This window comes from Etheostoma spectabile, chromosome 13, assembly GCF_008692095.1.
Source record: "Etheostoma spectabile isolate EspeVRDwgs_2016 chromosome 13, UIUC_Espe_1.0, whole genome shotgun sequence".
In the NCBI taxonomy this organism is placed as follows: domain Eukaryota; kingdom Metazoa; phylum Chordata; class Actinopteri; order Perciformes; family Percidae; genus Etheostoma; species Etheostoma spectabile.
This window is the reverse complement of record NC_045745.1, coordinates 26,632,967-26,646,808: the sequence shown is the minus strand read 5'-3', so window position 1 is coordinate 26,646,808 and position 13,842 is coordinate 26,632,967. Positions and strand designations below refer to the sequence as shown.

Below are 13,842 nucleotides of genomic sequence, written 5' to 3'. Positions count from 1 at the left end.
AACCGCACGTGTCGCCCCCTGCTGGGATTCAGATAGAATGCAGGTGAAAGTTACTGCAGCATTTGCAGCACTTTGCTGAACCGGATGCTTTGTCCATTATTATTAACAGTCTATGATATTTAGTAGGATTTAACTATGGTATTTTGTTCTTTTTAATCAATAGTCCATCCCGTGAGGATGAGGAACCCGTGAGGAACAGTGTCTATCATTCTCATTTGACCCCTTCTTGTTTATTTAAAGCTGAACTCTGAACACAAAGCTCCCCATTCCTTTTCATAGTCCCACTTTGAAGCCATTCCAGAAGTAGGTCACTCAGTTTGATGCTCACAGTGTTAATGAAGTAGCTTGCATTGTGCCTGGAGCCATGAAGAGGCGACATGGTCCCCACACTGTGCTGGAGGGCCCTTCTTCTTCTTCTTCTTCTGCAGCAGCAGCTGCTCTTGCCTTTTTACCGCCCTGTAACAGAAAACTCGTGTTCATTTTCAACTTCCTGGGTCAGAGGAGAAAGGGGGGAGGGGTGCGCAGGAAGACACTGTCAGGAAGTGGCTTGTCCTTTCACTGTAATCTCTACTTAGTGCTGTGCTTTTGTGTTCTCTTATTTACACCAAATATCTGACTGCTGTGTTGTGGCAGTAGCAATATGTCAGCATTTATCAAAGATAACAGCTCTGATTTATTGTCAGCCATCTGCCATTGTATTGTTGCACCAAAAAGAAGCCATCACATATTAGGCCAAGAAGTATCAACTTTTGTCTTACAAGATAAACCAGTTATTTGCCTTTTTTCTTAACAGGATGATTTTATCCCCTAGTTTTTTGTGATTTTTATTTTTATACATTTAGAAATTACAGACAGTGACAAACCATTACAAACAATACACTGAGGCTGGGAACGCGTCCCAGGACCAAAAAACATTGAGAGGATGGACGGGAGGGAGGTAAGACAAAACAACACATGCAGAAACAGAATAACACACAGACAGACCCATGACAAGGGACCAAACACATGCGTAAGCTAAGGCGAAGGCTGCAGCACAAGGCCACAGCCCGGGCCTCAGAGCTTCAGCGAGCGTCCAGAGTTCTTCCTGGTGCTCCAGTAATACGTGCAATTTTTTTTCCCTTTTTATATCTAGCAGCAACAAAGCTATTGCTAAATTATACTTTATGTGTCATATCTTGCATTTTAATTCGATAAAAAGGGTCTTTCAGCGGAATTGTATTGTAACGATACCAACATATTGTTTTTGGTCATTTTACAAAATGAATCATTTCAACCAATTTTAAATAATAAGCGTGATTTGATAATAGTTTCTGTTTTACAAGTGTGTGAAGAGAGATCATCTTCATTCTTTTTATATGTAAATGTATACATTTGCTATATTGTGATATATATATCACTATATTGTGATACTGATTTCAGGCACATCACACACATATCACTAATAGAAAGCCAAAATGCATTGACATTTTAAACTACACAATCCATTAGCAGAAGTCTCGACGGCCAACAAACGGGTTAAGAAGTACACCCCGGCAGACCTCTTTGTAGTCAATGGCAGCCAACGAGATTAGCATACTTCCTTATTTCACTGTTAATGCGATTTTAATTATGGACAATTGTTTCATGCGTTTCCTCTTTTCCAAACACAAAAAATGCTCTGAGGGTGGTTGCCCCCATCAATGAGGTCAATGAAGCTCTCTTTAAAAGTAAGACAATTTAAACTAATTTATTTGGACCAAATGGATTGAATGGCGATAGTAAAATGAGTCATTTCGCAGGGGTTCTGATGCTCAAAAGAATGTATGCACTGATTTACAGACATCTCTTTCACGATATAAGTCTATGGGGAAAAATCGTTTTGGGCCCAATGGCGTCATGTGACAGATTCGGAAGTTGCGATTCCACCGTTTGACCAGTATGTAAAACTGGCTTAAAAGCTTGGCACACTTAAGTACATAGCAGCAAAACCTGTGAGTGTACAGAAGGGTGTGTTTTGCTTAGCATTTAAAATATTCACTTGGAAGAGGAAAACCTATTTTATTTCATTACTATTTCACAGTTACATAGTCTCACCTCAATGTTTTTTGTGATAACTGTAGCTGTGTTTGGGCCACTACATTACGGCCTAGTAGATGCAAATTTAAAGTGATTCTATTTTTCCCTCCAATTTTTTCACCACTAACTAAACATCAGGCTTCATCACTGATATAAAACCGAGTTAGTGACTTGAGAAGCAGCTGGCCTCCAGCAGTCAGTCTCCTGGGGGGGATCCTCTGTCCTGTCTGTGGTTGTGTCTGGCGCTGCATGTAAAACGTCTGGACCAGTGGCAAGTGAGGCCACTTTCACTGTGGCTGCACCTGTCCCTGCAACTGGGCCTTGTTTGTTTTCTTATCCTGTGACCGTTACTGCAAAGCTCATGCTTCACTGCACTAGGAACAGCAGCTGTGTCAATTCAAATGTTTTGAAGTCCAGTGGGCGGAGTCGCTTCGTGCTGCAGCCGTTTGTTTTGATGATATCGATCACTGTTGATTTTAGAGATCATTGGCTACATTGGTACGGAGCTAGATTTGTTTCTTTATTACTCTTGAGAAAATAAATGATCTGAGAGAAGAAGAAAAAAATGTTTGAAGGAAAAATATATCACACTGATAGCAAAAAAGCCTTTCATGAGAGAAAAAAAAAATATTTGAGAGAAAAGTTTTCATACCAATGGCAAATAATAATAATAAATAATTAAAAATGTTTTTTTAATCCTCTGTACTTGACGCTGAGACACATTGAAGGTGTCTGCCACATCAGCAGTGGATCTGGTCTTCAGCCTCTTGATAATCAAAACTTTAGTCTCAGGGTGAATCTTAGGCATGTTTGCAGAGGTCTAGTTGCAGTTGATGTGAAGGTCTAGTGTACTGGGGTTGTTTTTATACCACCTGAGACCTAATTGATCATTATTAGTCACAGGTGAAGCTCATATGAAAGGCGACAACACTTATGTCTTTGCAAAAATTGACTCAATGGGCTTTACCAAGCTGTGAATATTAGAATACTTTTTGACAGTTTTGTTTTGCACTGAAACATTATTAAAAGCTGTTGGGATTAAAATGAGCCTTCTTGTAAATAAATCTTGATTAGAAATATATTTCAGCGACACTTCAGGTCGATTTGTACACAAGCGACAAGACTTTTGTCAGGGACTGTAGATGCGTTGCCTTAGTTGAGCGCAAAAGCTAGCGTTTGTTAACTAGCTGCCAGCCCACTTTTAAATACTTTTAAAAAGAACTTTCGTTATCTTAACACTTGTTAACAGTCAAACTGAAACCCCGGCGGTAAGCTCCAGGTCCTGCAGCCGCAGACGGACCTCTATCAGGGGGGATTGGCCAACGTGGAATCATTGCTAGAAAGCTTTGCTGCCGCCCTCGACCTGATCTGATCAGAGCTCCAGGGGGACACGGAGAGCCACACACTGCTAGCAGCGGCACATCCCCCCTGCCATGACCAGAGCTTGCTTTGCTGATGTTGTGCCCACATTTTGCATCCCTGTCAAAAATTGCACCTGCTTGGGCATCAACAATAATTTCTGCTGAATAACGCATCTCTTAACCCTCACTGCAGCCAAGAATTGTACCCGGGTAGCAAGGAAATGATAGTAAAACATTTACATCTCTAAACTTATAATCATCATTGATCAACATGACAAAGAAATGTAAATACTCTAGCTTTTAAACAGTAGCTACTTAGCCTTATAAAATCATTATTTTCCCTTATTTTCCTTTTCATTATTTTCCCTTATTTTCCAAGGCAGGGATGCAGAACTTGACACTCATTATACACATCAATGGAGGTCCGTCTGCAGCTGCAGGACCTTGAGCTCACCGCCAGTGTTTCAGTTTGACTGTTAAAAAGTGTTTAGATAACTAAAATGTATTTATTTATAAGCGGGCTGTTTGGTTAGTTCGCAAACGCTAGCTTGCTATTCCACCAACACCGGCAGTGAGCTCTAGGGGGGTTGGACCACTGCTACCGGGTGTGTGGTTCTCCGTGTCCCGCTGGTGCTCCGATCAGATCAGGTCGAGGTCGGCTAAGGTCTAAACACTTTTTAACAGTCAAACTGAAACACTGTCGTGAGCTCCAGGTCCTGCAGCCGCAGACGGACCGCCATCAGTGGGGATCGGCTTCGCTGTCGACCTCTACCTGATCTGATCAGCAAAGCAAGCGCTGGTCACGGCCGGGGGGATGTGCTACTGCTACCGGGTGTGGGGCTCTCATAAGGATGTCTAGAAAAGAGTTGGCCCACTGCTGCCATGACAATGTGTGAGGCGGTTGCAAAATAGACCTTTCCCATGTCAGGCATCCCTGCACCAGCTGACCTATAGGACCAGTGTGATGTTAAAACTCAAATAGTCTTCAGTGTAGAGCCAGTTTGTGTCAGGTGCAGCAAGAAATGTTCCTTTACAGCGCTTTATATGAGCTAATATATTATATTATTTATGTTCATAGCACATACAATTAAACAAAGGCTAAGAGCAAGAATTTAAAGAGATTTTTGGTAGCACACAAAAATCAATCAGCCTGACCCCACTCGACCCACAAACACAATGCAAGATATTTTGTCCTCAACTCAAGAGCGGCGAATGACAAATCAGTATTATATCACTATATTTTGTAATAAGATCTATAGTATATAATGCATGTTAACACTTGAACGGCTTGCGTTGGATTATTGCCCTAATTACCCAAGAGATCTGTTCTCTTAGACATTTATGTCACTTACAGGCCTCCATAATCAGTGCCTGGGAACTTCCCTGGTTGCCATGAAAGGTCAATAAAGAGCACATAGATTTCTTAAAGCCTCATATTCAAATGAGCTGCCATGCAGCTACAGGTGCACATATTTTACTACTTCATAGTGGGTTAAAAAAATCAGATGTTTGTCAGATGATGTAAATGTTTAATAAAGACGTTTAGCAACAATGTAACCAATAGGCCACCTTGGGTCGGGGTTTCAGAGATATTATTTGTGAATGGGGTTCTCCTGAATTAGTGGGGCAGGGGATGTCTTTTGTTCTCTTTGGGCTGAGGTGAGGTCTGTCTCAGACAAGGATTATCCCAGACAGAGTAGAGCATTCTCCTTCCCAGGGCCCAGTCAAGCAGTCCATAGTCTATTGTGGGCACTAATCACAGGCTGCAGATATTTGCATATCACTAGTGATCTCAGTCGTGTGTGAGCAAGACATGTTTGGTTAGTGGAATATAAATTGGTTTGCAGTCGGTGCATCACACTGCTCAGATCTCAGGTCCTCCGCTAATGACTCATTTCCTGTCTTTGCTTACAGATTGAAATCTCGTAAAAAGAAGAAAAAAAGGGGGAGAAAAGGTCATGAATCAAATGAACACGAGTCAGATTGAGCATTGCATTTTGAGGCCATGCAGTGAGCGTTAAACTTCCCCTCATATCTCTCCAGTATGCATGGACACAGGAAGCCATATTTAAAATTCAGTACAAGAGAAGGGAGGAGTCGATGCTTCTCCTCCTCTCTACGTTCTTGCTCATCCAACCTGTTTGCATGTCTCTGTCAGGGCCGGCTGAGGAGCTCGTGTTCAGCTCCACAGTGAACTCAATGACCCTAGCTCTGCCGGCTAAACATTGAACTCTGTCGCCTCCCCCATCCTTACTTCGAACTCTGTAAACTCCCCCCCACCCTACCCCACCCCACCCTGCTGCTGCCTCCAGGATCTGGTTCTAGAGTTTGAGGTTGAACTTGCAGTGGTTCAGTTGGCTTCGTATGGGGTTATCCAAAACAATACTCAAAACATTCCTAAGTTTCTTCTATTCCTAAAACTATTTGTCATTCTGATCTTAGTCTTGGTTTTGCAGCCACTGTACATCAAATTATTGAATATTTAGTTGATCACATTATAAAGCCATCCTCAATAGGAAATAAATCATAATTATAGAATTTACTACTAGAATTTGAGTCACATTCTGATTATTAATATGCACTGAATGCCCCAACACAAGACATTAGGTACATTTTTTGTCCAGAGAGACCAGGCCAAACAGTAAATCAGTGTCCTGTCAGATGGATGCTCTCTTTGTTCCCCAACCATCAGGGTTTTTCTTCCTGAGAGAACTACCGCAGTAGGCTCCTCTGCGTCAGTTTTAGAGTTCATAACATAGCATTAGAGAAAATGGACTGGATGAGGCTTTAGGTGTAAACATGTTAGGACAAGGACACATGTGACCACATACAAAAAATGTGAGCAAGTTGGTTAAACCCAAAGTAGTACAGCTTTTTTTTTGAATCTGCTCTTTCAGTAAAGGTTTTGCTTGTGGTGGAAGGGTGGGATCGGGCTGTGCAGATCAAACAGGGTGTAAATCACAGGAAACGTGTGATTATGGCCTACGGTGAGGAGGGAGTAGGAAGACCACCCTAATAAACTCTAACAAAGGACGTTTCAAAGCAGCAAGTGTTGAATGCGGAGCTTCAACCACAAGCAGTTAAAGTGTGGTAAAGGCTTAAGAACATACAATGAAAAAATACTTTAATGTGAAAAAAATAATAAATTAAACACACAATAAGAGGCTTAGTCTGCCAAACATGCATGTGACTCATACACATCATGAAATTGCATCAGTATAATTTGATGTCCTTAGCCAGATATATGATTTAATCAGGCTAAACTTTAAAGGAACAAAGCTTATTGTGGCACTGGTATACTGTTTGTAATTTTTATTAAATTGTCTTCCATTATAGGTTTAGAGAAATAATTAGTTCAGTTATGTTGTTCTGCATTAAGTGTGTTTTGTGCCATCTTTTATTTTGTTTTTTGTCATATTCAGTAACAGGTACTGTACACGGGCTGCACTGTCTTACAATGTACCAAATATGTATTTAGTGTAAAATAAAAGACACCACATATCCCATTCATACCTCGTTCCTTTTCATCTATTGACTTTGACTTTTCACTCAACTACCAACTTCTTCTCCATTCAGGATGAAAACATACAAACATTTCCTCTGCAGCAATATACTTTGCCACTTAATTCCTACTGAAAAACCATCAAAGATAACTCACAGTTGCTTCTTTTTGCACCAGAAGGTCCGAATTTAAATACTTTATAGATGCACTAGATATTTCATGAGGAAAATATTGACCAACATTTTGCTCATTATCAAAAAAACAATCATCTTTGGAAAATAAATCCTGTTGTGGAGTTATTTGGTTTTCTCTACAGCTGCACTGTAGCGTCCACATGACTCAGAGTCCAGAGATAACTTTCAAATGATTCACTTTTTTCCAGAACTCCATCAGACACAACCTGTCCCTGCACAGTCGCTTCATGCGCATACAAAACGAGGGAACAGGAAAAAGCTCCTGGTGGATGCTTAACCCAGAAGGGGGAAAGAGCGGAAAGTCACCTCGACGCAGAGCTGCCTCCATGGACAACAACAGTAAGTTTGCCAAGAGCAGAGGAAGGGCCACAAAGAAAAAGGTACAGTCATGTTTAGTTACTCTATTCATAAAATCCATATGTGTATAGTTTGGGCATATATTTTTCTTACAGTTGTGCTAAATCGTGGTTGAAGGAACCCATTTTATTTGCTCTCTTGCTGAAAGTTAAGGAGATCGGCCCATTGTCATATATGTCCGATAAATATGAAGCTGAAGCCAGTAGCCTGTAAGCTTAGCTTAGCATAAAAACAGGATACAGACTAAAACATTCAGCCTGGTTTCTGTCCGAAGGTAATGAAATCTTCCTGTACCTGTGAAGGTGACTAATTAACGTTAACTTTATTTCTTGTTTGTTTGTTTTGAACAAAAAACAACGTGTATAACGATAATGTGTAGTTTTACAGGAGTTTATATGCGGAAATCTTAGCTAGATGATCTCATGGAGACTCCAGGAGGTCACTGCAGATTTTGCAAGAGGATAAGTGGGCGTCCACGAAGCATAGCTCCTATGGCGCCATTTTAATGCTACAAAGCACTCACCTGTTGTTAGCATTCCATTGACTGCCATTTATTTCGGCGCCACTTTGACAACGAATAACTTTACATCTATAGTGTTTAAAAACTTAGGTTGTCCATTGTTCATTTCTAAAGAAACACAACAATGTATAAAAGGTTCCATTACCTTGTACCTCACGTTATGGTTTAACGTTTGTGTCATAATCGAGTGACTGGCTGTCACATAGTCGACAAATCCCTGTATTGTCAGGTGAAGTATGCAGTCAGTTTCGACTTACACTAGCTGTTAAGGTTTAATTACTAATGTTAACTAGAATTTTAGTTGGCAATAATTAGCCTGTGCCTATGTTATCTCCTTACATATACCTATGCTCTCCGTCTCTGCTGATTGGGAATGATTGCGATTTCTCTTGGCACAGCTACCAGAAAACTTACAACTTTCAGAAAGGTTGCTCACATCACATCTATGTCGTCCAGTTCAGTTGGAGGCTGTGCAGTAACGCTCAACACTCACTGGAAAAGTGCTTCTAATATCCTTCACTGGTCTCTGCCCAGAGCAACGGAATCTGTTGCTCCATATCTTTATCAGTCTGAGATTTTGCAGGCCCCCAGAAAGTGCAATCAGCCTTGAATACAATGTTGTTCTGGCCCCTCGCAATATTGCAACAGAAAATCCCCCTGCGGCCGAAAAAGGATTTTTCCCACAGGCCACTATTATAAAAGAAACTCAATCAAACTCATGCCAGGACACCTCAAACTAGAAACAAGGTTGATTATGACTCTATTCTGAATTTTCAATCCATGGCCCGTTGATATTTGAAAACCTTCCCTGGGCCGAGAAAAACCTGTGACATCACTACAGTGAAGGGTCAATGGGCCAAGCGGGAATTCATGGGCGGGGCTAGCAGGAATAACACTACTGAGTATATATTTAGGAAGTAACCCCTAAGAAACTTTTTTGCCTAATGTCCTAGGTGAGCAACTCCAATGAACTGAATAGGCGCCATTTTGGAATCCGGTATCTAGTTTTTGTTATATGTGTATTATTATATGGAATTTTGTCACCTTTGGACAGAGCCAAGCTATCTGTTTCCCCATTACCAGTGTAATGCTAGGCTAAGCTAACCAGTTGCTGGTGGTAGCTTTAGATATGAGTGTGGTGTCAATATTCTCATCTAACTCTCTGCAAGCTGGCTAATAAACATATTTCCCAAATTGTCAACCATTCCCATAATTTTGATGGTATTTTACAATACATTGGTCTTTGTTATGGCAGTCTGCATGAGCTGTTCATGTTTTTATATCCTTAGATGGCTCTACAGGAAGGGGTCGAGGGAGGAGCAGGCAGCCCTGGCTCCCAGTACTCTCACTGGCTGGGAAGCCCAAACTCCCACAGTAACGAGGACTTTGAAGCTTGGAGCTCCTTTAGGACGCGTACCAGCTCTGACGCCAGCACCCTGAGTGGTTGCCATTCACCTTTCCCTTCTGAACAGGATGACCTGGGAGAGTCTGATGGCCATATGATTTACCCTGGAGTGACGGGGACCAAGATAACATCCACCCTGCCTAGCCTTTCCGAGGTAGATGGATCGATGGGCCAACATGGCTCAGAGAACGTCATGGAGAGTCTGCTGGGCAACCTGAACCTGCTTTCTCCTAAAACAACGCAGCTAGGTTCTGACACCTCACATTCATTAAATTCTGCCATGCTTCAGAATAGCCCCTACAGCTCCACTGGCTTGACCCCGCATCCACAGAAGGACTACCATAAGGGCATGTACGGCCAGGTGAGGATGAACTCCCTGTCCCCTGCCCCCATGCAGACACTTCCAGAGACCAAGCCGGGCTTCAGGGTGTATGAGAACCAGTACATCAGCCCTGCTGGCCTCCTCAAAGAGCTGCTGACCTCAGAGTCAGAGGCCAGCAGAGATACACAGGCATCTCAGGTTGGGAGGGGAGGTTGCCTAATGCCCATTTACAGCCACCGGAGCCACAGGGGGGGTCATGATGGAGTACAAATGATAAATCCTCCTCAAAGTCTCCCAGCTCTTCATGTAAATCTGCACGCTATACATAGACAGGGTCCTTCAACCTCTCACGATTTGAATAGCTGTAACACAATCCCCCTGACTAATCTGACTAGTCTTGCAGCGGCCCCTCGAATGACCAGCCTAAGGACATGCATGCAGCTGCCCCGTGGACACCCAGCACACTCTAGTGCTGTTTCGGCAAGCTATGGCAGCAACAACGGCTACAAGGAACTCAGCTCGGTTCACCCACACAGCCATCATCAGGAGCGGCTGCCCAGTGACCTAGATAACATGTCCATTGAGAGGTTTGAATGTGACATGGAGACTGTCCTCCATGAAACCCTCATGGATGGCGGGGCCCTGGACTTTAACTTTGACCCCGCAGCTGGATTTCCCCAGAGGGTGAAGACCACCACACATAGCTGGGTGTCAGGCTAGGATGCATGGTGGATCACAAACAGGTGGGACTGACAAGTAGTCTGGCAGTACAATTATTAAAACTACAAGAGATTTAATGTCTTGTTTCAACGTCCGTATTTCTGATCCCTGAACATTTTCCATTCTCCCTCACAGGGGCGTAACACCGCTGATCACCTCCTTTCAGAGGCTGGAAAATGTAAATCCACAGAAGCCCCCACCCTCACTCTCCACAGAGCATCTGACGAAAAGTTATTTTCAAAAATGTGCACGTCTTGAGTTGCAGCTTCATGTACGACAATGCATAAAGTGCAATGTTTTTGCAGAGCTAGGGTCAATGAGTTCAGATCCAGATACGGACAGAATCCAAAACTGTTTCATTAATAACGGTATTGTACATTTAAGAACTCTGCAGAGAGAAAGTGAATGAGAAACAAGACAGCATTAACAGATTAGCCTTGTTTACCACATGCAACCACACTGTGGGTGATGGTGGTGAGGTGAAGATGTTTTAAAATCAGTTTACATGCCAAACCATTAACCAGTGGTTTTTGGTCCAGTGTTTAAAATGTCAATTATGATTTGAAAATGGCACCCAAATCAAGGAGGATTTGATATGACATTAGTGGACCAAACACCTGCTAAATGTGATGTTCTATGTGGTCAGTGACAAGAATTTCAGTTTTTAAGGGTTACATTTGGGAAGGTCTTTCACCATCCAGCTCTTATGGCAAATAATTACACATGGGTCAACCTAGTGAGATAATTTGTTTTAACTGTATAATCTCTATAGTGATATATGTATCGCTATGTAATATGTACAGTTTATAAACTTTATTAAAATAATAAATTAAAAATGTAAAAGACCCAGAGAAAATGCATGATAAGAAAAGGATATTTTCAGGAATAGACCTTTGGACAACAGCACATAGCGGATCATGAAATAAACACCAATAAATTGTGAAATATTCTAATTGTCAAATTGAACATTAGTCATATCTTCTCACTATGTCATTAGAGACTGTGGGACAAGTTGCACCTCTGACTGAAATTAATTATTATTCACATACTGTATGATGCTATTTATTTATGTTTTTATTTTAAGTGTACCTTTTGGACTATACTTTGTACTTTGTATGTTTGTAAAACAAATATGTGTGCCTATGCTGTGTAAAATGTATATACTGTATTTGAGTTATATGATTTTTTTATGCTGTTTTTTGTTACATCAAACTAATATTGAATAAGGAAAGTGGTATTAGATATGTCGCCTTCTAAAAACAGTTCACTGTAAATCCATACTGATATCAATTAAAGTAGAGAAGTGCACTTGGTGAACACTCCCTGTTACGTTAATGGTGTTTTCATGCAATAACTAGGAGTTGTTTAGTGCTGGTGTTTGGGTACACCTATCGAGAATAATGCTTTTCAACATCTTATTTTGCCTTTTTGGACAATGTGGCTGTCAAGGGAAACCCCTCACAGCTCTAGTGTACATGGACATGTCTATCACTCTTGAAGTTATTAAAAAACACTTCAAAACCACATTGGGATAAACTGAAAAAACATGGTTATACAAGTTTTGTATATGTGTGTGGGTGCCCATGTGAGCGTGCAAGCTTGTGTGCGTGTGTGTGTTTGTGTGCGTGTGCATGAGCGTGTGCGAGCGTGTGTGTGTGTGAGCGTGTGTGCGTGCGTGCGTTACAGTGGGAGAAGCAGTAGGTGGAGAGGCTGATAGCGAGTTCCCTGAACTGACTGGAAATGGATTATGGTCTTCAAAGTTTAGCTGACACAGCACAGGGTTCACTTGGTGTTTACCTCCCAGCAGCTACAGTGGTTATGCACCAAGGAGTTGCCTACTCTACCAAACACATTTTAAAGAATGTGTGCCAATTCACTGTGCCTACATGATCTCACGGACGTATAATGTACATATTATTTCCTTCAGTAGTACATTTTCGTACATGAAGGGTTTAAAGTAGGATTATCCTGAAGTATTCTACTGTATGTAGGCCTATAATTGTGTTAGAAATGATGGTTTACATATCTCAGTCCAAACCATATCAAGAAATATATGAACACTCATACCTCAAAATAGTTTTACCTCTGAAGTGTTGAAGGGATATTTCCAGCCATTTTCCTGAGTGAGTAATGTATTGAATATTTTTGACACATAATCTTGTACATATTTTGGGTTTTTCTTGTTTTGTATTTGATTCATGCTGATTGGACTTGTTCAGAGTGATGCACTGTCTGCCTTTGTATTTCTAATGCTTTTCCTGTTCTTGGGGATGATAGCCATTAGTTTCTCGTAAATATTTTGATAAATTAAACATGTATTTGTTTGAAGTTATACATTTTGAAAGATAAAAATAGAAAAGAAACAGGAGTTCATCTCTTCAGACAAAACTCAAGAGAAGGAACTGAATTATAGCTTGGAGTAAAGGATCTAATTATGAAAGCTTACAAAACAAATGTGTAATGTAATGTGATCATTTTAATAAAGAGTCTAATTGCCGCCTTGAACAAATTAGATTTTTTAAGTACTGCGTGTAATACAGAAGAGGGTATAATGCATTTTCATATGTAATCTTTGAAATTAAATAAATGATGAAACCAATTTATGTGCATGGATTTCTTTTCGGGAAAATGGAATGCTGCCTGATTTTATTTTTGATATCCACATCCAGGTATTTTTGATAGAATGCAGTTATCAATGTAGCCCATTAAATGCATATATAACCATGTGAACTTGCAATTCAAGAAAGAAAAACAAAACGTTAACTGTGGCTTTATCATAGTATTTAAGGCAATATAATGGAAACTAATGTTATGCAACACATCATTGGCATCTGAAAAAAGTTGTCTGTATGTTATTTATTTTGATCACTTGCTATTAGTTTGATGTCTGTTCACACGTTATTTTCAGAATTCCTTCAAATTTCTGGAACATTTTAAGATGCTTTTTCCTCAGCTCTGACTATGATTGGCCACCGGAGTACCGGGAGATTTCCCGTTGGGCCGGTCTTTTTTCCTTGGGGCTGCATGGGCTGCTGTTCCGCTCTGGTAAAAAACTTTTTACTTTTTTTTTTTTAACAGCCCATAAAGAGAGGAGAGATCACATCATTGGCCCACTTGTGTGTCTATTATATGAACACTGGCCATTCACATCCCACTATGGTCCACTTCCATCCTACCGTAGAGACAGAGCGCATTTAAGTCCCACCCTGACTGACAGGAAAATAACAACACTAAGGCTGAATCCAAATTCTCTATCTTCCCCCTTTCCTTTACCCCTTACCCCTAGCCCTTGGCCCTCGGCCCTCTGCCCTCAAAACCTACTGGTAAGGGCTGGGGGTGAAAACATACCCCTATGAAATGCGATACCACAAATGGTTACATCACCATACAGTATTGATCACAAACT

At 41.1% G+C, this 13,842-nt stretch overlaps 1 protein-coding gene across 2 annotated transcripts in view; it reads left to right on the top strand.

Moving 5' to 3' along the window:
• LOC116700615 (forkhead box protein O1-A) overlaps window positions 1-12,588 on the top strand; it is an 18,609-nt gene extending 6,021 nt beyond the window's left edge. Inside the window, exons 2-4 of one of the 2 annotated variants that reach the window (XM_032533972.1) lie at window positions 7,301-7,492; window positions 9,279-10,459; window positions 10,572-12,588. In XM_032533972.1, the coding sequence (XP_032389863.1) occupies window positions 7,301-7,492; window positions 9,279-10,436 (1,350 nt within the window). In that variant the 3' untranslated portion in view covers window positions 10,437-10,459; window positions 10,572-12,588. Of the gene's footprint in view, window positions 1-7,300; window positions 7,493-9,278; window positions 10,484-10,571 lie in introns of both variants that reach the window. The other variant, XM_032533970.1, reaches the window with a different exon arrangement.
• Window positions 12,589-13,842: the final 1,254 nt, after the last annotated feature.